This window comes from Macadamia integrifolia, chromosome 4 (genome assembly GCF_013358625.1).
Source record: "Macadamia integrifolia cultivar HAES 741 chromosome 4, SCU_Mint_v3, whole genome shotgun sequence".
NCBI lineage: Eukaryota > Viridiplantae > Streptophyta > Magnoliopsida > Proteales > Proteaceae > Macadamia > Macadamia integrifolia.
This window is the reverse complement of record NC_056560.1, coordinates 23552233-23578451: the sequence shown is the minus strand read 5'-3', so window position 1 is coordinate 23578451 and position 26219 is coordinate 23552233. Positions and strand designations below refer to the sequence as shown.

Sequence of the window (26219 nt, the reverse complement as noted above, 5' to 3'; positions counted from 1 at the left end):
CATCAAACCTGCTCAATTGTATCCTCTACATTGGTGGTGAGAGGGTTAACGGAAACGTGATTATGTAGGATGGACTGTACTTTTGGGATTCCAGTCGCAGGATGATCATGGTATATGCAATTAACACTATTTTGGAGTGTACTTTCTTTTTTTTTTTTTTTTTTAAACTGAAACCATATTTTTTGGAAAACGAATACCTCATTAAGCTAAAATATCTCAACTTTGAATGAAATTATTCATTTATTTATTTTCATTCTCAAGTCTCGACCATCATGATAAACTATCATGGCAGTCCCCTGAACCACCCTCAAATTGTGCGTGTGCTTTAGAGAGAAAAGGAAGAAGGGTATATCCTAGGCAGATACGGTCCAAATAATCTCTCTCACTCTCTCTCTCTCTCTCTCAACTACGCTGGATAGCAATGCACTCTCCAGCTACAAGTGCAACAAGAATAGGGGAACCTCCTGGTGCAAACTGAGGTTTTTGTTGGTTCCCCATTGTGAAAGAAGCAAGACGTGAATTAGTGTCGAGTAAAGCAGATGACCTGCTACATTATTCTAATTTTCTAACATGGCTTTAATTTTAGGAGTGGGGGTAGGTGGTGATGGTAAACTAGCAGGCAGCACCAATAGGGGCACAGGACAAAGCATCTTACAAGAAGGGGAATGGAATAATTTCAAAGGTGAGAAAATGGAGAAAGATAAACGCTGCAGACAAGAAGGGAATGGAGTAATTTCAAAGGAGAGAAAAGGGAGAAAGATAAACACTGCAGGTTCTATTATCTTATTAGTATCCTTTTGGATCTTAAAATTCCAAAGTGCTGGCAGCCACCTCTAATCACCTTGAATCAGGTGGTGCAGGTACAAAATTTGCATTAGTTATCTTCCAAATTTTTCATTCCCATGATCAATAGGAATTCAACCCACCAAAAACTGTGGTGTTCAATTTCTAACCTAGCAAGAAAATCCCTCAGGCCCTATACAAACTGTTCATTTTGTTAAAACATAATACCAAACTGACCGGAGTTACTACTCCCACTTTCCAAATTGATGTTCAAGAGAGATATTCCAGCAGGTTATCTTTCAACCATTTTTATATTTGCATCCTAACATTTCTTTTTTCTTTTTTCATTTTTGTTTCTTGTTTCTTGTTTCTTGTTTTTTGTTTTTTGTTTTTTTTTTTTTTTTTTTTTTTTTTTTTTTTTTTTTTTTTTTTTTTTTTTTTTTTTTTTTTTTTTTTTTTTTTTTTTTTTTTTTTTTTTTTTTTTTTTTTTTTTTCAAAATTTTCTACCTTTTTTTGGCAGGGGTGGGAAGATGACTGGGTATATTTTGGCCAAGACAAGCAAATACATACTCGTGCAATGTAACAATTACATCCTTCAGATCGTGCAACCATTGGCATTAAAACAAGGGTGCCAGATAGCTCTTAGGAAAACTATACAAGACATAAATTGCTGTAAAAAATCAAATACTCAAATTATCAACAACAATCAGTGTACAAAAGGATGCCATTAAATGCAAATTGGCAATAAGTTAGCAATTTATGCTTTAAATAGAGATGAACTTAGATGTCATTAATAAGGCTCTCGTGCAGCAGACAGTGAAAATGGTGCATGGCCTTCTCAACAGTAGGAGCGTATCTACCACTGCAGTATGCTGGTGATTCTAGACCCATTTGAACACCTTCGCATAAGGTGATATCTTCCATCTACACAATCTCTTGTATACATCCATTAGATAAAAATGATTTTACTTTTGTAAAACCTAAATTATTTCTACTATAAAGAAGTAAACAATGTTTGCTCATACCTGCACTCTTTCACTTTCCTCAAGACTCCTATCAACAAAAGCTTTGTCATCCTGACATAAAAAAAATATTAGCTTCTTCCATAGCAGAGAGAATTAAGAACTGAAAACATGGTAGAATAAACGGTAATGTTAAGTGGCTTCACAATTTTGATAACCGTGGAATGCTTGCTAATTTTATACTTCTTCATTCTAATGCATATTTCAATTTTTTTGATTAAATGTTATTTGTTCTAGTCCTAAATTATGTATAGAATGGATTACTTATGGGAAACAATACAGGCTACGGCATACACTGAAAAAATTGGGTCTGACGCCATCCTACCAGGCTACCACTTCGGATTTTTTTATTAATTTTCAAACTAATGATTCAAAATGTTTATTTATGCCTAAATGGGAAGTCTCAGACAGTTATGCAAAGATCCCAATGTTTAGGGTACAAAAAGGGAATATCCATACATTTCGGTGACATTTAACAAATTTTGCCCCCATTTTGCCCACTTCATTGAAATATTTCGGATTCAACAGCAGGCAAAATGGGGTACCCCACTGAAATTAAATATCTTGAACCAAGTTTTCTAAGATTAATAAGCATTAAAGCAAATATTTATTTGTAAATTTAATTGATCAGTTTAGTTTGTCATGCTGTTGAGCACCTCCAAAATAGGTTCTCAAAGTTCTTTCTTAAAGTGACAGACGTCACATAGAGACTGTTTGGTGCTTGGATCATGGTTTAGTACTTTCTATTTTCTTGCCTCTTTTATGTTAGATTTACATAATATTATGTAACTGAAAAAAAAAAAATTAATGCCGACGGTAATTAAAACAAAGGGAAAAGTTGAGAAGTATATGTATGATGTATCTTAATGCATGTCAGTAAAGCAAGCCAAATGAAAAAATTAACAAGGAATCTAGGATAAGAAGAAAAAACCCAAGACCAACCAAATTCTGCCAGATTCAACGCAAAAGACACAGAGCAGTGTCCAGATGAGTGTCTAGCTATGTCCAACAAGAAATGTATGGGCATTCGAGAAATTACAAGGGGAAGTGTTTGACAAATCATAGCAAGATTCTAAAATACAGTTTCATTATATAGTTTGTTCCCCACCGAAGTGGTAATACTTCGTTGAAGTTCATGGAACTTATGGAAGCTCTCTGAAAAATCATAGCAGGTCTACAGAAGTCCGTGAAAGTCATGCACTTTTGAGATAAAAATTTAGGAAATGATACAATAATTAATAAGCACCACCACAATAATGAGAATCATTAGATAAGAATGAAAACCATTCAATCTTGTTTCACTAACTTCTTACGCCCTTGGCCCAAATTTCCTTGACAGCACAGGTTGATGGTCCATATATAACGAGAGCTTCAGCAGAGTTAATAAACATGCATGAGGCATTACCTTCAAAGAAGCATCAAGGAAGTAATCAAATATAACTCGACATTTACGGTGTCCTAGTGGAAGTACTAGATTTGTATCCATCCAAGGACCATACCTGGGAAAACAAAATGATATAACATCACGTTCTATAAGAAGTTGACAGAAACAATAAATAGATTAAGTTTGAAAACACCAATAATCAAAGTATTACCTATTGATCATAAAGTTTGGATAAACAAAAGCATAGAGAGCTTTTGATCCAAGTCTATAAAAGCCATCTCCTCCTTCCGTAGAACCACCGTCACATCTTTGGATGCTAACCTTCTCAAATGTCTACTTAATTAATAATAATTGTCAGATATTGCAGAGTCAACCATCCTCCTATTCCAAACCAAGAATCAACCGATCCTAAATCATATCAAGAATCTAGTAACAGAAAGGTCCACTTCATATATGGAATGCAATGGCTTCTTAAGTCTGCATCTAGTCTAGTGTGGATTGGGAAAGAAATAAATTCATTGGCAATGGGTGCATGACAATGTGAACAATGTGTCATGAGCACAGGAAGATAAATATACCTGGGTATACTACCCCCTATGCGTAGTTGCTAAAATCCTAAAATAAACCAGCAAGTAATTTTTTCCCCAAGACATTTTTAATATCAAATATCTTCCTCTTTCTTATACAATACATTCCTGACAGGTTTAGTCTACTAATAACACCCTTCTAGTTCTGAACATAGTGTATTAAGAAAATATGCATCCTTTAATAATTAATACCAGAAAGTAGAGAGCTTACTGTAGTGGAATAAGACTGAAGCTTAAGACCAGATGCAAGATTTGTATGCGCATATGGCACATGGTAACCACCATCTAAGTAGTTGTCACAGAATACCTGCATGAAAAATTGATATATACATTTGCAATGATTACCTGCATGATGAATTGATATATGTTTGGAATGAAGCAGGAAATTTTTCATCCCACTAATAAATCTACCAAAACAATATAGAACATGACCCCTGGAATTCAATTCTAATCAAAATGAACTCTAAAAAACAAACCTTCCAATTGCATTCAATTGTATATTCACGTCTGCAAACATAAGTTAGAGAAGAATCAATCCCATTGCTGCTCAATAGTTCTGAACCGCTACCAAGCCATGCATCTGCTACTATCTTGATATCAGCTTCCTGTTGAGGCTGAATGTCTTTGTCCAAACTGATAAGTACAAATGGCCCCCAGGTAGCCACTTTCAAAGGTTTAAGCCCAAACCCCTGCCTTTCATGGCCAGAAAAAGAATCATAATCATCCCTTCAATCTGACTAAAAGTTATGAAAAAGGGGAACAAGACAGCCACCAAGATAGTGCTGCTGCATACATTTCCATCGAAGTTCTTTATTCCAGATATTCTTGTTGCTTTGAGGAGTACTCCATCTAGTGCATAAGTCCATCCCTACAAAAGATACTAAGCATGTCATATGGATTCTGTATCATAAATATTAAATAAGGTGAGAACAAAATGAAGAACTTTGATGGTATCTTAATCTTCAATTGCATTTTTTTCATATATACATCTAACTATTAATTAGACTATCCATTCTCATTTTGTTGACATTCAGAAACGAAACCGTTAAGTCCCATAATCCTAGTTTGCATGGGAGGAGATAAGGTTTTCTCGAGAAAGCTCTTATTGTTAATGTTCTGTCTACAGTCACAGAATAGAATCTTTAAGCAAATTCTCAAAATTAATCAAAGCTAGCACAAGAAGGTATCACAAATTAAATGTAAGGAAATTTGATAAGAACTTTATTGACGTGCAGAAAAATGTCAAGGATAAATAAAGATTTGCCTATATGAGTTAATAAACATTGCTTTACAAACTAACTTGACGAAGTGAAGAACCATGTGACATGACGTCATGAATAGGTGCACCGGTTCATAAATGTAAAAAAGGGCATACCAGTACACGAGGCTCCCACTACTGCAGGGTCTGGAGAGGGGTCATAATGTACGCAGTCTTACTCCCCATTCACGGAGAGGCTGTTTTCAATACTTAAATCCTTGGGAAATATTCACCATGGTATGGCATTCAGAAAATGAAGCAGGAAAAGTAGATAAAATCTACCCACTAAGCTGTGTCAGAAGCTCCCACGGCCACTCAATTGCTTCCCTTTTGAAATAGTCTCCAAACGACCAGTTCCCAAGCATCTCGAAGCATGTATGGTGGTAAGTGTCTTTCCCAACATCATCAAGATCATTGTGCTCCCCACCCCCCACCCCCCCCCCCCCCAGCTCTAATGCATTTTTGGGTGTTACAAGCACACTTGAGTTTACTCAATGAAGTGTTGGGAACTTGGGATCAACAGTTCCTAAAAATATTGGCTTGAATTGGTTAATGCCAGCACTAGTTTATAAATGTGTTCGCTTAAAATCCATTGAACACCAAAAGACCAGAAAAAGTAGGCATTACAATTTTAGCCTAGGAAATAATCACAATACAGGAGCACATATGCTTTCCAAGCAGGAAAGTACTTGATTTAGGTGGGAAGAAAAATTAATCTCCAAATTCAGCTAGTCTAGTTTCCATCTTAGCATAGTAAAGATGGAGGGCACACTAAAAGGGACCACTTTGAAATATGAATTGAATATAACACTTTAAAATCCATATTGCCATATACTATCATTAAACAGATAGAATACTGGATTAATAATGGGTACGTTGATAAATCTGCTGCATCTCAGGTAATTAACCATTATCCTCAATCTGGTACATCTATTCCTCTTCTCTTTTCTCACAAGAAGATTCTTGTAATCACAGGGCTATCGAATCAGCCTAATAAAATTTCTGGATGGGCATATGCCATTATTCAAAAAGGAAAATGTATCTTACTTCAGGCTAATTATCTGATAGCAGGAAAAAATGGTGAGGCAACAACAAGGGGACTTCTTCAAGGGTTGATGAAAACACGAGAAAAGGGATGGGTGGTGGACCATATTAGAAACGGAGGGATTGATATGTTTATACATGTACATGATACTAGACAAAGCACAAGGCCAGGAGTCTTAAACTTTGTTTCTTTATTTCTTTATTTCTTCATCCTCACTAAGGGAGAAGTCCCCAATTCTTGTTTTGACATTGCTATTCATTCTTGAGAAATCAAAAGGTTTCTGGTTCAAATTTTGTATTCATATATCTATAGTATGAATCTTTATGTGAATATTCTTCTAAGCATTTGTGTTCAAATCTCTCTCTCTCTCTCTCTGCCAGACATGCAAATTTTTTTTACTAGTGTATATATATATATACTATTATACAAGTGCATGTACTCATACTTCGTGGCTAATCTTTCACTTGACTACTTTACCCCTCTTACTTATTTAAATACCTTAGTTTTTTCCTTATCTTTTTTGTTAATCTTTTTTATTTTTCCGATATTATTGGTACCCTTTATATTTTTTAATATTATTAAATATTCTTTAAAAATCACTCAAATCTCTTTCCTTATCTCTCTCTTTCTCACTTTCAATTTTCTTTTGCAATAAACCTTTCCCTCCTCTATCATGTTCCTCCTTTTTTTTCTCTCTCTCTTTTTAAAATATCTTTTAGGATTTTTTTTTTTTTTAATCCATATTTTAAGAATTTTTTTCTACCAAAATCTTATTAGTTACCTTACCAATCAAAATTCCTTGCCGTCCTCCCTCTCCCTTTCCTCTTTTTCTCTATTTAAAATATATTTTATGATTTTCTTTCTCTAATCTCCACAGTTTCCTACTCTCTCTCTCTCTCTCTCTCTCTCTCTCATCTTCTCATCTCTCTCATTTTCTCTCAAAAACCTTTCCTCCTCTCCCACGTTCCTTTTCCTTCCCTCTTTTATAAAAATGTTTTTTAAGATTTATTTAAAAAAAAAAAAACTATATTTTATATTTTTTTCCTTACCAATAAAAATTATTCACCCTTTTCTCTCTCACCTTCCTCCCTTTTTCTCTATTTAGCATATATTCGTTATTTTCAAATCCCCATTCAATATTTTTTTCCTTTTTTATTTCACTGAAAATTTCTCTTTGTACATTTTAACTTAATTTCATTGTCTTCTAATCAGAGATTTCTTCCTCTTTGAAATTTTCGCTTTGTTATCTTAGTTTGATTGCTTTCTATTTGGAAATTTTCTTCCCGGAAGTCATCTGTTTGATCTATGGCTAGTTGGAGGGCTCTGTTGAAATTTATTCGCTGCTTTATGTATGGAACTTCGACGTCTCAATTTTCTTCATGTCTGATCTGTTCTCTGTTTAATTGATCGATGGCTTTAATTTTTCACTTGTGGGGAATGCGATGCTAACTTGAATCTAAGTATCAACCAGCTCTTTCCTGCTGATTTCTACTTTGAGGCCGGTAACAAAGGCACTCACTCATTTGGAAACGGAGCTCTTTTTTTCTCATCCAAATTTTTGTTTAAAAACTAATGATGGCCTAGTTTTTGGGATTAAAAATATTCCAAAAGAGGCAATGACTAGGAAATTCTTGGTAGATAATGCCAATATGCTGTATAAATTCTGCTACTCTGTGTAGTCCTTTGTTTTTTAGAATTACAAAAAAAAAAATTATATATATATATATATAACGAATACAATTACATTGCCCATTCACCCAATAAACCTGCATGACCTTGGAGCACGATTTTACTTTCATAACAGAAAATGCAAAGAATACTGAATCGTTCTGAACAGGAATGCATGCCCCTATAGCAACAATTTAAATTTCCAAATTCCAATAACACTTGGAGAAGTCCACTTTTATCAGTGTACTACATAAAGTCGCAAATGTCAATTTACAACTTAAGCTGCCAAGAGAGGTTATATTGTCCTCAGCTTTTACGTGCTGGAGGACTAATGCAGTCCATAATTGTTTTGTTCCGAAGCAAAGATATCCATGGAGTTGGTTCATCCCAATTATTATTCACGACCAAGAGGTATTGGATTCTCTTTCAGGTAGGTCATGAAAGAAGGAAAGTTAAGAGTGACAACAGACACTTGTTATTGAAAAGCAATTCTAGCATAATTGTAACATAGCCTGATTGCTAATTCTCTAAAGATCCTGAATGCTAAACAAGAGGAGTTTTTGGTATTAATCGAATTCCATCACTTTGGTTAAGGTTCCTAAATTGGGAACATAAAAGAAGCTCCAGGAAGCATTAGGAAACATGCATTAATAGTTAGAAATGTACAGAAAACTGAATTTACTTTCATAAACCACTTAGGCAAAGTAACCAAAAAAGGGAAAAAAAAAAAAAGGTGCAAGCATACTTGCTAAACATATAATAGACTGAAAAGCAATAGTCTTCCACGTCTAGTGTCATGGTAGAGGACATTAGACCAGAATTTATGCATGGTATAGGAACTCACATGATAAGGGCAAATGAAGCAAGGCATTTTCCCGCTACCAGATACAAGAAGAGATGCATGATGCCGACATACATTGTGAAAAGCATGAAGTTTCCCACTCGCATCTCGACATATAACAAAATGCACACTGCCCAATCTGCAAGCTTTATGCAATCAGCTACCTATAAAAGGATTCATGAAATTTTGATAGGTCTCCATCATTCTACTCTTAATAATTTCACAACAGTTCATTTATAACAGAGAAAATATTTTCACACCTCACAAATATTGAAAGATAAAGTACCTGCCCGTGAAAAAATCATTACAATTTTTAATCTGTTCAGTGAATCCTGAAATCAAGAGAATAACAATTGAAGATCCTTAGACAATTGAAATGCATAGACAAATCTTCAAAACAAAAAAATAAAGCCACTTTGTTATTACCCGGGTATGATAGTTTAAATTATCATGTCATTTGGTTAGCTGAATTTTCCAAGATCATAAAGGGGTACAAGATGAAAAAGTTCAAAATTTCATTTAGATGGTTGACCTTGACAGTCCATTTTGAATCCATGTGGATGACTGGTCTTGGAAAATTGACTTCTGGATGAGTTGTATACCCCATGGATAAGCCATTTGTCAAATTTGGAGTCCCATCACAACCATATGGCACACCACATATAGAAGCATTTGCAATGTCAAACACATTGCTAAACTCCAGTTTTCAACTTGATTTCAAAACTTCATATGCACATGGAAAAAGTGGTTTGGGCTGAAACTTTCTAGACTAATAAATGAAAATGTGGACAAGACCTCCATTAAAATTTAAGTGCCAATAGAGCTGCCATGTGGCAGATACTTGGGCCATTGGGGATAAACTTCTCCAAGATTCTTGTTGATTTATATTAAAGGATATAAAATTGTAATCTTCTAATAGTGCCTTTCCAGTGTCAAATCTTAATTTTCCCTTCAAAAGAATTTCATGAAATTTATCTTACTTCAATGTTGTTTGTAATAACAAGTAATGAATAAATACTTTAAGAGATAGATCCCACATACACTTTCTGATCCTCCAGAGGAGCAGTGTTCCTCTGAAGTGCAATTCTTCCACATCAGACGCCACCCCCCCCCCCCCCCCCTTTTTTTTTTTGGGGGGGGGGGGGGGGGCATGCAATTTAAGTTCTTCAAATAAATCAAATCCTTTATAAATATGTTACCCAAAAAATGTATCCTTTGGATTATTTATTTATTTATTTATAATGAAATTAACATATATTGATTGGAGAGATTGGAGATCAACCAGCAGAATATCTCTCAAGGAGTTCAGACATTGAGGGGTTAAGTTCTTTTAACCTAAATATTCCAACACCCAGTCAACAAGAATGATCAATGTAGTCAATATGACATCAAGCCTTCAACAAATATTAAAAAAACTTCATTCTAAGTGACTACCATCAATTGAATTAAAACAAGTCTAGACGAGTCTAGGAAAAATCACATACCTACGGCTTGCCAGCCTCGATAAAATACACGATCAAGCTCCAGGTCATAAAAGGAAGGATCCGTGTACCATGAACTGGGTGGAGTAAAGGCTTCTTCTAATGGAATTTTAGGGTTAAAATCTGCCACCATTCTTCGAGCTTCAGCCGAGATTCTGGAAGGCGACGAAGAATTGGGTTTATTGGGAGAGTATGAGTTGCAGATACTTTTCGAAACCCTAAAAGGAAATAAAGAATTGAGATTTCTCTCGTCGATGTTGCGGAATTTGAGAGTCTGTGAGGGGAGAAAGTTCGGTTTGATCGTCGCCATGGAAGGTCCTTCGACTCCTGATGTTTACTGACTGGACCACTGTACAATGATGAGCATTGATAAGCTGATTGCTGGTCTTTCCTGAGCCACCTCGTCCGATGTTACAGAAGACTCAGTGAGTTGACATGAAGATTGGCCGATCCACTCTTCACCATGACTAGGTTTTTTAGGGGAGAGGTACATAAATCAATCATTATGTCAATAATTTGATGATAGTTAGTAAGTTCATGAACAACAATGATACATGAACGTTTATGCACGACAATTGAACGGGCAAATGGTAACATTACTTCTCAAAAAATCTATCATAAGACTTGTACAACAATGATATGTTGTGTGTATGATACGATCACTTTGTAAACAAAAATACTAATACATATATTTATCATGAAACAAATATATACATTAGGATTTTAAGCCAAAAAATAACTTAAATTACCCTCTTCATGATTGGTTGAAATAAATATTAGGGTAATGAAGCATATAAGGAGTATTCTTATATCCCTCTCTAGGTTTAGATTTTCGATTAAGAAGGGATTTTGGATTTTGTTAAAATGAATAATATGAAAAAAATGTGTTTAATTGCATCCCTTAAATGGGTATTTTTTTCGTATTTGAAGTTTTATGCATAAAAAAATAGATTCGAAAATTAAACATTCAAATATGACAAAAATACCCATATTAAACTAGTGGTAGTTGATGCCAAGGAGTTGGTTGTTGTCTTCTATAGGGGATCCTCTCTCTCCCCTCCCCTCCCTTCCCTCTAATCAAAATCTCTTTAATGCTCAGGTAGACCTTCAAAGAGGACTTCAAAATAGACAATCAAATCTCAAAATATTGGTCCTAAAAATTTACCAAAAGAATTGGCACATTTTGCAAATGTGCGCTGGCGTGTGCTAAAATGCACCATCACATTTTTCTAACATCTGTTAGTGCGCAAAATCTATTGTCACTAAGTAACATACTTTGGCACACCATGCTAAATTGCATCAATGCAGAAAAAGTGAGGGAGAAAAAGGAAAAGAAAAGAGGGAAAAAAGGGGGAAATCCGATAGTAAAAAATTCTCAAAATACCCCTAGAGCACAAAATTTGGCAAAAAAAAAAACAAAAACAAAAACAAAAAAGGTCGGAATTTTGCATAAATAAATTTAAAAGGCCAAATTAGGTGTTTCCCTCTCCCCTCCTATTTTATTATTTCATTGATGTATTCTTTACATGTGGAGAAACAGTTGAAGCAAACTATTTTTCTTTCGTAGTCACCTCCCTATGGCTTTGTTGAAGTAAATGTGGATGGTTCTTGTATTGACTCTCCATCCTACTAGCATTGGTGGTGTTATCCTTAATTTTGAAGGACGTTTTGTTTCAAGCTTCGCTGAATTCTCTGGGCACACTCATGTTTATGTTATTGAAGCTTTAGCAGTCAGGCTGGCATGCCCTTCTTATGGCGTTTTCGAAGGGATTTCAATATCTTATTGTGAAAGACAATGATCAAATCATCAAATGGTCATTCACATTCTCCAACGTTTTCCAATAGAGTACCACCGGCGAATCTCTTATATTATTGAAGATTGTCTTCATCTTAGTACTTTATTCCACCAAGTGACTTTTGTTCATGTATATAGAGAAAAGAACTCGGTTGCTGATTGCTTCTGCTGTTGATCCTTTGTTTAGGATCTTGACCCCCCTCATTGTTCATTTACTCTCTTTGGATTTTCAAATCGTGTCTGTTCCTTGTTCTGTTTTAATTAATTAATTTCCTATTTCATAAAAAAAAAAAATCATTATATGCCATTATAATTAAGGGTGTTAATCGATTCGGTTTCGGTTTAAACGGTGCGGATTGGTTCGATTCACATTTATTTGACTAAAACCATAACCGCACCATTTACTAAATGGTTCCATTTTCTAAAACCGTGACCGTTTAGTAAACGGTTTCGGTTTCCATGGTTTTTAAACGGCGTCGGTTTCACAGTTTTAAACAGTTTTGATTTCGGTTTATTCCATACGGTTTGTAAAACGGTTCACAATCGGTTTGTTATAACTTACAACCATCTCTAAACTGAAGATCATAAGCTTATCAAAAAATAATTAACAACCACAAATAAGAGATTCTATATTAACGATGGTATGTCTTAATTTGATAATTTAGTGTTATTTCTTTGCATGGTCATTCTCAAACATTTAGAACTAATATCATACAACATCCAAATCCAGCCTTCTATAGCATAAAATATTAAAATGACAGGTGGTTCAGCCAAAACACCCCATCTATGATAATATAATAACATAGTAACATATATGGATTACTAGTTTATGATCTAAAACCTAAACTTGAACTGAATTATAATAAATCATACCAAAGCAGGATAGACGCTTAATTTAATTGTTAATTGTTATATGGATTAATCGGATAGGTTAAATGGTTTAAACGATTTTAAATGGTTCGGTTTAAACAGTTTCAATTCAATTTGAAACCAATGGGTTCCGCGGTTAAAAACGACCTCACCCGTTTAGCTAATTGGCTTGAAACTTGAAACCATAACCACACCATTTACTAAACGGTTTTACTGTTTCGATGTAAATTGATCGATTCGATTTCGATAAACGGTTTCGATTACAAATTCACATCCTTAATTATAATGCCAATATCATGGTAATTGTTATATAATATTCCATGCAATTATAATGCCGAGTTTTTTTGTAAATATTCTAAAACTCCACATTTACGCCATTATGATGGCAAAATTTCTACAAAAATGATTTCTTTCACCCACCAATCAGATCATGAAATATTGACGTACTCCAACCAACATTTATATAATTCTGATCCTAAACACTAGCTTTTGACTACTGGTTGGTAACCTATCAATCCATTGAACGGGAGAAAATTCTGGTGAGGGCTTTACTTTTAGGACAGTTCTAAGGGTGGGGCCTGATGTGACCCCCCTCCCTCCCCATATATCTCTCCGCATTATACGTTTTCGATGACGCACGATGAATTAATACTCGTTCACCATGATCTTAAGAAAACTTGATCCTGATTTTAATTACTAAATGAACCTGGGACATCTATATTCTAATATCCATGTATTATGGGACATAGTTATCCTATCATAATAAGAGGGAGGTGAGAGGCAATGATATATCATATATCCGTTGATTGGTCAATGGTCAGGTAATCGGTCCTAAAATTGTGTGGGCTGAGATATGTAGGTCGAACCCCACCCCTCGATCACCTGACCTCTCCTAAAAAAGGGCTGCAAGGTGCTCGTGCTCCCGTAAACCTTACCTAAATAATTGGGCAGATTAAGTGGTTGCTTGACCCCAAGCCACTCAACCCAAGGCTAACTATGGTAGGGTTAGTCATTGGGAGGATTTCAACAGAATCAAGTTGACGGTTATGATTACTAATTAGGGTTAAGTTAGCCATTACGATCTTGCCCAACTCAGCCACGATGAAGAAAGATCCTCCCAATAGGGCAGAGACACGTGTCCACGATCCTCGACCAATAGGAGAGACTAATGCATTCTATATAAGGGAAGCTCAGCCAGGGAAGGAGGTAAGCTCTCAATCCACTGATCACCTGACAATATAACCTAACCGAGACTAACTTTAGCATCGGAGCCTGGCCCCGGAGCTTCCTCCAGGCCTGTTTCTGAATTCTGTTCTGCAAGTTTAAGCGTGGTGAAAACGTGCAGCAACAGGCAAGATCTTGTTTTTAATACACAAAGTTGAAACTTGGGGTGCCCTTATAGGAGGCAAGAGTTCTGTATATTCATTTAACAAAGTTGAGACTTGGGGACCTCAATAAGTCCATATTCTGATAAAATTCTGCCAGCCCCACACCCCTCCCCCTGGAAAGAGGAATTGGAGAACTCCTATTCCAGCTTCAAGTTAAATGATAATGACCCAGTTCTAAGTTTACTAGGGTTGCATTGCAAGGTCCAAATTCAGTTTATGCTTCTACATTCCTTCTAACAAGATTAAGGTTAACCCAGTTTCACATTTTGTTCGTAGTTGTAGTCTATTGTATTCAAGCAAATGAGTTTACTTTCTGCCCAAAGGATATATACCTTCTCTTCTTTTTTACAAGTTTGGGGGAAAATAAAAGTATGGCTGTTTGTAGCCAAATCCATCGTACGATTTCAAATGCTTTCAAAGCATAACTGTATGGTTCCTCATCCTTAATCGCAATTTAGAGTAAGATCTTCAGTCGCTAGGATGCTTGGGACCCATAAAATGCAGAGGTTGAGAAAATGAAATGACAAATATACATTAAATAAATATTGAATCTAAATGTTTAAGATTATGGGTGGAAAACTAAGGCTACATTTGGTATATATGATTTCTAAGAATGGATTATCGACCTAGAATGCATATCAAACATTACAGCTTATCTACCTTAAACAAGTCTACTTTCACAATTATTGTGGCACAACCACCAGTTTCAGTAAATTTAATTACCAGAGACTAGCCTTCATAAGAGTGTTTTGATATGATTAGCAATATTTTGGGCATCCATGCCAGATCCATACAATCCTCTCCTTGCTAACCCTGCACAATAGAGACCATTCCTTCCCTTCCAGTGGTTTGGAAAACTTTGTTTTGAAAATCCATCATCATCAAGGAGGTAGCCATCATCCTGAATGAAACAAGCATTGTTATATAATCTAAGTAGCACAACTTCTCAGAAATTTCTAGATGATAACTTGAATGCCTAGTTAGCTATTTCTCTATAAGCTTTTTTGCTAGTACAGGCCACGCTGTCTGTCGGGGAATCATCTCCCCAAATATTGAAATAAAGAGAAAAGGTTAGGCACACCAGAGTCTATGTAATGCAAGTTAGCACTCTCTATGCCTGTCTCTTTCTTCTTGCTTCTTCCTTCTTCCTTCTTCCTTACCATTGGTGCCGCTCTCTAGTTTACAGGTGGCGTGCCTATCCTTCTCCCATAAATTAAAATATGAGGAAAAGATGAGATTCAACAAGGGGTACCTTGAGCCACTTGTTTGTTGATCTCTGAAAGCCTGTAGCAAACACAATTGCATCAAAAGGATACGAATACCCATTCTTGAAGGTCACCTCCTTAGCTTTTATGGTTGTTATTCCTGGTAAAACCTGTTTCAAATTAACAAATCTTCATTAAAAGATTGCAGTGATGAGATTGCATACATTTACGGATTTACCCCTCCCAGACCCTGCAATAACAGGAGCCTCATACATGAATTACCTGAATTTCGCCAGACTTAATCTTCTTAGCAGTCCCAACATCAATGACTGGAAACTTGCCATACTTCATTTTCCTAGTAAATGGCCCTTCAACTGGCCTGGTAATCCCATACTTAGTCATGTCACCAAACCACAACTTGCAGAGCATCACAACAATGAATTCCCTCAACTTAAATGGAAGAAACTTGAACAAAAACAACCCAACTTGTAGTATCTCCTTGGAGAGAATGTGAACCTGTACCATCACAATTTCAAGTAAGAAAAACTATGAAGAATCTGGGTCTTCCCTTTTAAGTACAGAGAAGCTAGTTACCGGATTTCGAACCACAATAGATGTCTTTGCTCCAAAATCTGATAAATCGAAAGCGATTTCCATCCCGGAATTACCACAACCGACGACCAAAACACTCTTATTCCGGTACTTATCTCCAGATTTGTACTGGGTAGAGTGCAAAACCTCCCCTTTGAAGCTATCTAAGCCTTCAATTTCAGGGATAAACGGGTCACAAGTTTCCCCTGTTGCGATGATTAAAAATCTAGTCTTGTATTCTTCCATCTCATATAAAGTTGTGTTCATTGCCTTGACACACCATGTCTTGGTTAGCTCATCATATGTTGCAGACATGATTGATCTGTTATACTTGATATTCACCTTGAAATGATTCACATAATCCTCCAAGTATTCGATGAATTGTTGCTTTGGTACATATTTGGGGTAAACAGAAGGGAATGGCATGTGAGGAAGCTCACAGGATTGCTTTGGTAAGTGAAGATGAAGACGATCATAGGATTTCTTCTGCCATAGAGGAGCACAACAATCTTCTCTTTCAAGGACTATGTTGGGGATTGATAAGAGGTTTAAGCATGCAGAGGTGGCTATGCCGGATGGGCCGGCGCCGGCAACGATTACTAATTCATCATCACTCATTTTCTGACTCATTTCCATCAAAGTAGATTAGTTGTTATTTTCTCAAGCTTTCACAGAGGATGATGATGGAAAATAGGTTTCCATTTTTAAGTTGGGAAAGTCCTAACTCTATCTGAAGCGCTTGTGGTTGTAAATTAACTACGTCAATATATTGTAAATGTACAATGAAAGCTCACATACGCGAAATTCAAATCCACGAATCAGGGACGTACATCAATACCCGGATCAGGATCACATACAAGAACATTCTCATACATCCTTAGTCCGTATGGGATTATTCTCGTATGTGAATCTTATCTGGGATGCTTATACCTCTTTCTTCTTGGATAGGAGAATTTTTATAGATTATAAAAATTGGAATTTTTTTTAATAATAACTGAGCAAGAGATTGCTGCATGATCTTGTACCCTTGAGTCTGACCAGCATGGGATTAAATGAAAGTGCACGCAAAAGCATCAATAAAGATTTATTTTTTTATATTTTATTTTATTTTATGGGGAGTGGAGTGGTAAATTTACTTGTTCTTATTTCTAGGGCACAAAGACCACGGGACCAAACAACATTTTTTTTCTTCCCCACATCTAAATTACTTCTAGTCACATAGCATCATGGTTCTAACTTCTAAGCATACTGGTATTGAATCGCCCATATCGATTTTGCATGTTCTCGATCCTAATACATGTCCAATACTGTATCGATTGAACGGTATAGCCCAAGGGTAAAAATGTTAATAAACCTACCTTTTAAGGAAAATCAAGGATGTTTCCTTTTTATAAAGGCTATCCAATTATACTATATCGATTTCAAGGATGGTCGATATTAATCCAATACCGTGCACCAAAACCATGCATAACAATCCTCATCATGGAAGAATTCTTATTATTTCCAGATTGCAAAAACTTTCTTTCTACTATTCATCAGGTGCATAGCCAAAAGGGTATAATCGATGCACGAGGCTCTAATATATGCAAGGTCTAGAAGGCAAAAGTAGGCGAGAACTATATAATCTTACTCCGAGAATATCGAAAAACTATTTCAATAGATACATAATTAAAAAAAAAAGAAATTGAAATAATTCACTTCAATCCCCTTTAGGTTCACAAATACCTCCAGAAAGAAAATTTTCATCCACTTTTAATCAATTTTTTTCAAAAAAAAAGAAAAAAAAAAAAATCTTCCACCTCTTTCCGCAGGATCTCTAAATTATCAGTTATCAGAGGTCCCCTCTCCTTTTCATTGATAAACTCACGAATTATTAAGTTTGTTTGGACGAAAAAACCAGAGAATGGAATCCAATAATCTCTGGGTAGGATACAAACACATGGCCCCACTCAATTACGTATTCTATAATGTCGAAAAGATCAATGGACCAAGTGGCATTCCAGAATTGTCCATGGAATATTTGTGAAGGATAGAATTTTTGGGAGAGTAGACAAACGGAAATAAATGAAAATGGACGGAACAGTGAGAGGTCATTTGTATTTAGTGGTACTGGAAGGCTGGAGCACCATCCCGAAGCTTCTTTGACAAAATTTTGCTGCAACCCGGGGAGCAAGAACCTTCCAACCCCTCGTAATTACATGCGTCGAAATAGAATCTCACAGAGGTAAATCTAAAGAGGTATTTGTGAATTCATAGGAGAAAGAGATTATTCCATTTTGACGCATGTGATTGTTGGGCAACAGAAAAAAATTTTCCATAAATTTTGGTGTATTGCTTGTAATTTCATCTCTTTTTTTTTTTTTAATTTACTATTTGTTAATTGGACAAAATTTAATTAATTCCTATGCTTGTAGTCAAAGAAATAGAATCTCAAAAGGTCATTTGAAAATACTAAAATCTAGTAGGGTAATTTGTGAACCCAACGGGAAAGGGAATAATTCTATTTCTTATTTTGTTTGACTATGAATATAGGTAATCCGGGTAACAACTAACTTTTTTTCCTTGTCAACTCACCTTCAGTGATCGGCCTCGTTAGATTAATTAATAGGATCTTATTGGGTTAATTTTCAAGTTTTGAAAAATGAAGAGAGTTATATTTTAAACAATAAAGGGGGAACACTTCTAGGTTGTGGCCCCTTGCTTCGCCATAGGGCTAAAGAGAGCATGTGCAAGGCTATCCTATTGGAATGGGGTTTTTATTTTACGGAGGCAGGGTGATCATTTCATCCTTCATCTCTCTTTGGCATGGGTTTCACACAGCCAAACAATCTTATTTTTCCTTTTAAATAACCATCCCTTTAAATAACCACTAGCTAAAGTGGATTTCATCATTTGAAAAGCTACTTTGTTGTTTCATCGCAGCAAAGCAGTTTAACCCAGATGATTATTTAAATGACAATTATTGAATCACCTATAGGTGAGCTTGCTAGGAGAACTAATCAACTCGAGTGGGAAAATGCCACCAAAAAGAGATAAAATGCGGAAAAAAAGTATGGATTTATTGTATTTCGCAGGAGTGGGGCCATCATACACCCTTCTCTTTGTCTGGTGCAAGAGCCACACGCCAAGGGCATTCGTTTGTCCCTTACACAATTATAGGGGTGGCAAGAAACATAATAAAAATAGAGAAAAATAAAGTTGTTATTTTGAATGTGTCTACACCTAGACACATGTGAGCACAAAAAGACTGCTGCCCCTCATCCCATGAGCTGAAGATACCTCCACACAACCTCCCATTGGTCTTTACGCTAATGCATACAGTGCCCATGCAAAGGGTAGTGTTCCCTTGCCAATAAAAATACCCTCTCTACTTATTAAGTTGAACAATCTTAGTCACCTGTAGGTGACACCCATTTTCAAAAAAAAAAAAAAAAAACCCTTTTTTCAAGATCTCAACCATATCAATAAAACCAATATTAATTAGTTGTTCACTAATGGGATAAATAAACCTTTTACAGTACTGCTATTAGCCAGAACATGAGTGGCCACTTGAGGTTGATCTTTTTCATGTGGAGTGATGATGTGGATTCCACATAGGGTCTGTGGAAATCATTAAAATTAAGCACAAGCTCACACCCTTAAGCTTTATTTAAACTCTTGCTTCCCATTACAAAAACATATACAGAATAAGTCATGTACTCTTAACACCTTCCTTTTCACCTTCTTTCTAACACTTTGCTTCAATACCTTAATCTTTCCATTTTTCTGAAATAGAACCACTAGAGACCACAAAACATGCAAGAGTTCACAGTTGAAGGAAGAGGAGGTGAAGGACTTCTCCACCGCAGCAAGTGGAAGTTCGTGGATAGTGGCCATGGTTAGAGAGAGAGAGAGTGAGAGAGTGTGTGTGTGGAGGGGGCTGCTGCACTACCAGACATGTATGAAGAACTTAAATATGAAAAATCCAGCAAGTTTTCTTCTCCCTTTTGTCAGGAAGGTTTTTAGTTTATCTCTTTGAAGATCTGTAACTGCTAAAGTTTCATATACAAATATTAGATCAAAATGTTCAAAAGGGATGGTTCACCTATTTATTGTCACTCGCAGCTTGCATTTGCAGAAGATGATCTTGGTAACCTACTTGTTCAAAGAACACGGTCTGTTGCGTCAGAAAATTGATCCGCATGTATCTTCGTCTTACACAGGTAGATTAAGTCAAGAGAGTCAGGGCTTGCTCCAAGGGGAGACTCTCCGATGCTCAAATTAGTCTTCCTTGCAACTTGCAACAGTAATCAATAGAGATAAGAAGAGAGCAATAGAGTACGAGAGATAGTGAAGTTTCCGTACCTTAGCAGTCTTTCCCTATTTATGGTGTTGGATTCCTTTAGACGGTTAGTTGTTCTCTCGGATGGTGAAAATGTGGGGTCGTGGTTCTCTCTTGACCAATCGGGCGTGGGGAGTCTTCCCTAAGGGGGTAACCCTTATTCTAACGTTTAAGAGAGGTTGGGGTTGAGGACGAGTGCATTATGAACATATGGTTTTGATTATGGGGACTCCACGATCTGACGGGCTTTTCCTTCCTCTGATAGTTGTCTTAGGCAATTTGTGTTGATTCCTTTATGCCATGTCTCAGCCATCTACTGATATGATGTTTTTGGGTATATCAGGGTCTGAGGTTGGTGAGAGAGTTCAAAACCCCTAGGGAAGGAAATATTTTTGTGACTACTTGTGTCGAAGAAATTTTGCTGTTATTCGGGCTCGTAGTCGAAGAAATGGAATAATTAACTTCCTCTTTGAGTTCACAAATGCCCTCTTAGCTAAGTTATAGTATTTTTCAAAATACTTTTTGAGATTCCATTTCTTTGGCTGCGATCTTGGATTGCAGGAACTTATTTTTCATTTCTAGACCTTTATTTATATTTCTATACAAATTTTTCCCAGACAATTCCTGAAACACATTTAATCTTAAAACAAATGAGATCTATAATTCCGTATAGTGTTTAAGTTGTTCAAGAGGAACCTGTACTTCACATCCTCAGTCTTTGCCTTTGTTCCTTCTTGGAGTTATTTTGCTGAAGAAAGAATGGAGCATGAATTTATAATCAATTGCACAATGGCTTACTTCGAGTGAAAAACCAGATCCTCAAGGAAAATAAATCATAAACTCCAAAACCATATTCTACAATACTTGTTTAATCCAAAGATTAAATTGTTTTCCCCTTGAACCCGAGAATACCCTCTTTCTGTCAAAAACACTTTAAAGGCGAATTCTAAGAATATGTATTTCGAAGGGTGTCAATCGATACGATTTTGGTATGATATAATAGACCAAAAGTAAGATATCGAAATTATATTATATTGACTAGGTATGGTTATTTTTAGGAATAGATACAGTATCTTATTCGGTATGAATATGGTTTCTGTAAGGTTTTTATTCAATATTTTTACTGTTTTTTGCTTTTTACACGATATATCATTTATGTGTTCGGTAGTTTAGAAAATTTCGGTAGTTTGGTACATATCGAACATTTTTATCTCAAAAATTCAATACTATACGAAACTGAGAAAGATACCATTTTATCATACAGAAATCATATTGAATCTCCTTTGGCACGATAAGATTTTGACATAGATACCAAATTGATACAATTACGTATTTTAAAACTAGCAAAAGCACCCCAGGTCGAGGGGACCGATGAGTTGATTAATGCCTTCACAACAGTGGTTATAGGTGAGATACTATATGATTAAGTATCCCTTGTTGCAAACAATTGAAGGTCCATCCTTATGACAACCTCGTCCAAATTAAATATAAAATAATACAGATTAATTATCAAATAAACTCTTTAAATTATTAGTTATCAAATAAAGTTAAGATCCTTAATCACTGGACCTTGTTGCAAACAATTGAAGGTCCATCCTTATGACAACCTGGTCCAAATTAAATAAAATAATGCAGATTTGTTATTAAAAAAATTCTAAATATAATTTGATAAGACTCAAGTTTTGTGGAGAAATGATCTTTAACGAGTTAAGATCCTTAATCATTAGACTTATTTCCATCGGTTTGCATTCTTTCTGCACGAGTAATTACTAAAGTTATAGTTTTAAAGCGGGGTTTTAACTCCACGATGAGATCATAAAAGGAGGGAGGGGGAGTTTGAGAGAACTCTTTTCTTAAATAGTAAAAATGAATAATTTACGGGAAGTAATCCTCGCCTTCTCCCTTTAAGAAAGTTTAAACCCACATAGTATTGTCCATATGGCAAAATGTGAAGTTTCAAAAGTTTAATAAAAAAATAATTTTTAAAACATGACCAACACAACTAGACAACCTAAAATTAATGGGAAAACTTTAATTCATATTTTGCTTTGAATTTGAAATGTGGTCAAATTAGGCCTAGTCTTAACAATCTAATAGTTGTACTTGCCACTTCACCCTTCTAAGTAGCTAAACTAGACCACATAAAAAGGGCTTCTTGTGCGAGCCATACAAAAATCATTTCAACTAAATGCTTTAGTTTGAAATTTGACAAATGCCACAGAAATGTAATCCTCTATCACATGTATCAATCCACATTGACTTAAGTATCCATTTGACAAGAAAGACATAATTTTGTTAAAAATTAAATATTATTATGCTTAATGAAGTATGATTCTTTACAACTTGAAACATGGCAGTCTTTGGGTGGATGGATCCATGTGCAGTTATGTGCAACAACAAATGAACGTCACAATCCAATCAAATGTCAAATAAATGTTCTTCCGTAATTTTCGGAGCCATGATTCATAACCTTATGTTCCATGTCTCATCTCACACAATAGTCACATTGTCAAACATTGGTGAGTCCATTAAAATTGCATCAAGGGTTTTTTTTTTTTTTTTTTGATAGATTATGATACATGCTATTTATGATGTTAAAATTACCCTTTGGCAGTCTGATGCTATGAATGCCATGGTGAATCAATGGGTGAATGGTGAAGGAAAACTCCGTCCTTTTTGTTATCATGTTACTTAAACTCATATTCAATTTCTGAAAATATTATAATTTTCTAAAAAAATTGGATTTATTTTAATTTATTAAAAAAAATATATATCTCATCCATCAAAGGGGAATAAAAAAGGAATATTTAACTCCTCACATTTTGGATTGATGATGTATCTATCATGAATGCACGCAAAGAACTACCAATGCCATGGGAATGGCCCTAAAGCAGAACAATTCTTAGGTATAATGATCTTGCTTGTAAGTTGTAAACTGTAATTCCTCCGAAGAATTCGGCATGTTGCTATAGATTCTGGCTCAGTTCAGACTTGCACACAACAGATGAGAGTGTCCACTGGAGGCAGCTCCAGTGGATGAGGCTCCGATGCCTAAGTTAGTCTTGGGTTCAATATTGAAAAAACAATGGGGGAGCGAGAGAGAGGGAGAAAGAGTGACCTCATTTTCTTAACCTTCATTTTCCCTTTTATAGGTTATCGGTCATGAAACCCTAATCCCCATAAGGGGCGGAATACCTTATTTGCCCCATAAGGGTTGAAATGCCTTCTTTGCCCCTATGGGTAGGTGTTTTTGAATTGGAGAGGTCCTTTGGTTTGTAGTTGCTTACCACGTGTCTCTTGCCTATTGGTGAAGTTATTTTATGGTGCATCATGGCTCATTTTGTCAAATCAACATCTAACTCATGGGTTGCAAATCAGATCGGATTTGATATCAACTAGATTCTTGGTTGATAAAGTATTGATGGATTAATACGAATGAAGTGTAAAGTAATAAAAAAAATTATAAAAATAAAAACCAAGAGAACATTATCCACTTGCGCGTGCATTGCACCGGCACATAGTCCAATGAGAAATTACATGAGGCATCTTCAACACATAGGGCAAAAAACACAGTTTTCGCACATGCTTATGTTTAGGGTCTTTAGGCTTAGACGCACTTAAGTGGGTAAATTTCTCTTTTTTCTTAAAAACACCTCGAAGGTTGGCTAAGGCAATCATATTTCATCGAGCTTCATCTCTCCCTCAAGGGATCCACCACCGGAGCAGAATTGGCATACACGATCGAAGCCGATACAGGCCGATTCGAATCAAAATCGGATCAGTATTGACCGGGACCGGTATCTTCCATGCTCCAAATAGAGGATGAGAGGAATCTTCGAACCACCGACAGAAACTGGGGGTTGAGAAGTCCCCTTTACCGTGTTTGTTACTCACATGACAAATACTTTCCCCCCTCACCAACGCAATTAAATTATTGTAATTTCCATTTTTTTAATCCAAAAGATTTTATATATTTATCTCAAACTCACATGGATTTGTTTTGAGTTGCAGAAACCCAGATCACACAAAGGTTAGAAGCGAGGGGGAAACAAAATTGAGTAATTTATTTTTCTTTTAAAAGGTAGGAGGTGGGTAATCTTTCGTTTTCTCTCATCAATTTGTCGTATTTGATGATCATCAAACCAGAAGAATCAAGCGTCGCCATTAGAGCTCCAGACTCTGTATTAATAATCAAAGAGAGGGGAAAATCGAATTTAGGGTATTTCTTCGTTTCTTAGTTGCTGAGCTGTCTTTATTGTCCCCACCTGTTTAAAGGGTTTTCTGGGTTTTTGGTTTTTTTCGCTTCTTAAAGAAGTGTCGGCACTTTGAGAGTTGGTAATGGCTTTGATAAATTGGAAGATCTGGGAGTGAGAGAGTTGGAGCTAAAGGTTCCCATTTGGGTTTTCTTCTTTTCTATCATCTACGAATGGCGGTCGATCCGAAGCAGATTTTGGGTGCTTTCCTTACTTTCTCTATGTTTGCAATGCTTGCGAACATGATCAAGGAGGACCATTTTGATTCGCCTAATGCTAATGTAAGTGCAATCTTGAAATTGAAATTTGAACTGTATTCTTGATCGGTGTTTATGTTAGCTTTGAGCTTATTCTAGTGGAACCAATGCCTTTCATGTCTGTGAAGATCTTATTTACTTATGAAAAGCTGAAATTTGCTTTATTTTTTTATTTGATCAATCTGTTTCTTTGTTGTCTTGTTTGATCTGATTGTTATGTCTGCGTTTTTCTTGTTTAATTTTCATTTTTAATTTCTTTTCGTGATTTGTCATGTGTATCTAATCTTATATGGATAAGTTTGCTGTTATCTAATCTGATCAAATTGCATATTGATTGCAATGCCTCCATGCATATGGTTCTGTTGCTCTGGTGATGGCATAACTTGTTCTTGTGCTAGCTGTTTATTTTACTTTTATAGATGTCATTTTTATTCTCCTCATTTGTGCCCCTTATCCATAATAATAAATTGTGTTTTTGTTTTTAAGCTTTAATTGATTTGCATCCTTCAAATTTTCCATTAGGCACGTTGATCCTGTTCGAATGATGCAGAGGAAGTTTTATGTAGTTGATTGCGATATATCATTTCAACACAGATCATTTATCTCTAATTTTTTACAGTGATTTTTTTATAATGATGAACCCGTGTGAATTATTTGCTTCATGCAGCCACACAGTTGGATCTTTATGCTGTCTTGCCGATAATGTTTTCTCATGTTTTATTAAAGGTGAAACCGAATCATCCAGGACCATCAGATGTTCAATATGAGAAAATCAGGATCACAGAGCCAAAACGTGAAACACTTCCTAAGAAGAGTACGGGACCGTGGGCAGAAGATGGCATAGAGCTGAAACCTTGCTGGACAAGGCCAGCACCAAGTAAGTTCCCATTTTGGTTGTAATTGAAACCTTATCAGTTGTGACATAGACACATACTCTGATAAATCAAAAATACTTTTGTGTGTCTCTTACTATTATTCCCCTTTGGGCTTGCAGAAGAGGCAGAGCAGTCTGGCTTTGTTACATTCTCATTGATGCATGGTCCAGAGTACCACATTTCACAGGTATCTCATGCTATTCATTTGAATAATAGTTATTACATTCCTGCTTTCTTCTTAAAATTTGTAATTTCAATAAATGAAGGCATCCACTGAAGTGATTGTATCTGCAGAACTGAGTGCAGTGCATTGAAAGCACAATTATGTGGTTCCAATCCAGGAAACGCTAAAAATCAATCTGGTTTGCTGATCTTGTTCATCTGATCTTTTGTATTGTATTTCATGGTAAAAATCATGGTGAAGAGATGAGGAATATATATATATATATATGCCCAGACACAGGGCCGTGTGCTGGCATGGTAGCCACTTGACCGGGTAGCGATCCCTCTCCCTTATATTTTCTAGTGGAATTCTGTTTTCCATTTGGGCTTCTACCATTATGTACCTTAGCTTTTTTTTTTTTGGGTCAGATAC

At 35.8% G+C, this 26219-nt stretch overlaps 3 protein-coding genes across 3 annotated transcripts in view; 1 reads left to right on the top strand and 2 right to left on the bottom strand.

Annotated features, from left to right (window-relative positions):
- Window positions 1–1326: 1326 nt before the first annotated feature.
- On the bottom strand, window positions 1327–10528 carry LOC122075397 (choline monooxygenase, chloroplastic). The gene is made up of 10 exons (XM_042640408.1): window positions 10073–10528; window positions 8875–8920; window positions 8592–8727; window positions 4570–4644; window positions 4253–4465; window positions 3988–4083; window positions 3401–3522; window positions 3211–3304; window positions 1809–1859; window positions 1327–1707 (listed from the first exon to the last, which is right to left on the bottom strand). The coding sequence occupies exons 1-10, from the start codon at window positions 10377–10379 to the stop codon at window positions 1564–1566; spliced, it is 1284 nt and encodes a 427-aa protein (XP_042496342.1). The 5' UTR covers window positions 10380–10528; the 3' UTR covers window positions 1327–1563.
- Window positions 10529–14629: 4101 nt separating this feature from the next.
- LOC122075918 (probable indole-3-pyruvate monooxygenase YUCCA10) lies at window positions 14630–16660 on the bottom strand. The gene is made up of 4 exons (XM_042641138.1): window positions 15922–16660; window positions 15610–15843; window positions 15375–15497; window positions 14630–15023 (listed from the first exon to the last, which is right to left on the bottom strand). The coding sequence occupies exons 1-4, from the start codon at window positions 16552–16554 to the stop codon at window positions 14859–14861; spliced, it is 1155 nt and encodes a 384-aa protein (XP_042497072.1). The 5' UTR covers window positions 16555–16660; the 3' UTR covers window positions 14630–14858.
- Window positions 16661–23985: 7325 nt separating this feature from the next.
- LOC122076788 (protein MANNAN SYNTHESIS-RELATED 1-like) overlaps window positions 23986–26219 on the top strand; it is a 7444-nt gene continuing 5210 nt past the window's right edge. Inside the window, exons 1-3 of the mRNA XM_042642337.1 lie at window positions 23986–24773; window positions 25476–25626; window positions 25744–25811. Coding sequence (XP_042498271.1) covers window positions 24666–24773; window positions 25476–25626; window positions 25744–25811 — 327 coding nt within the window. The 5' untranslated portion in view covers window positions 23986–24665. The remainder of the gene's footprint in view (window positions 24774–25475; window positions 25627–25743; window positions 25812–26219) is intronic.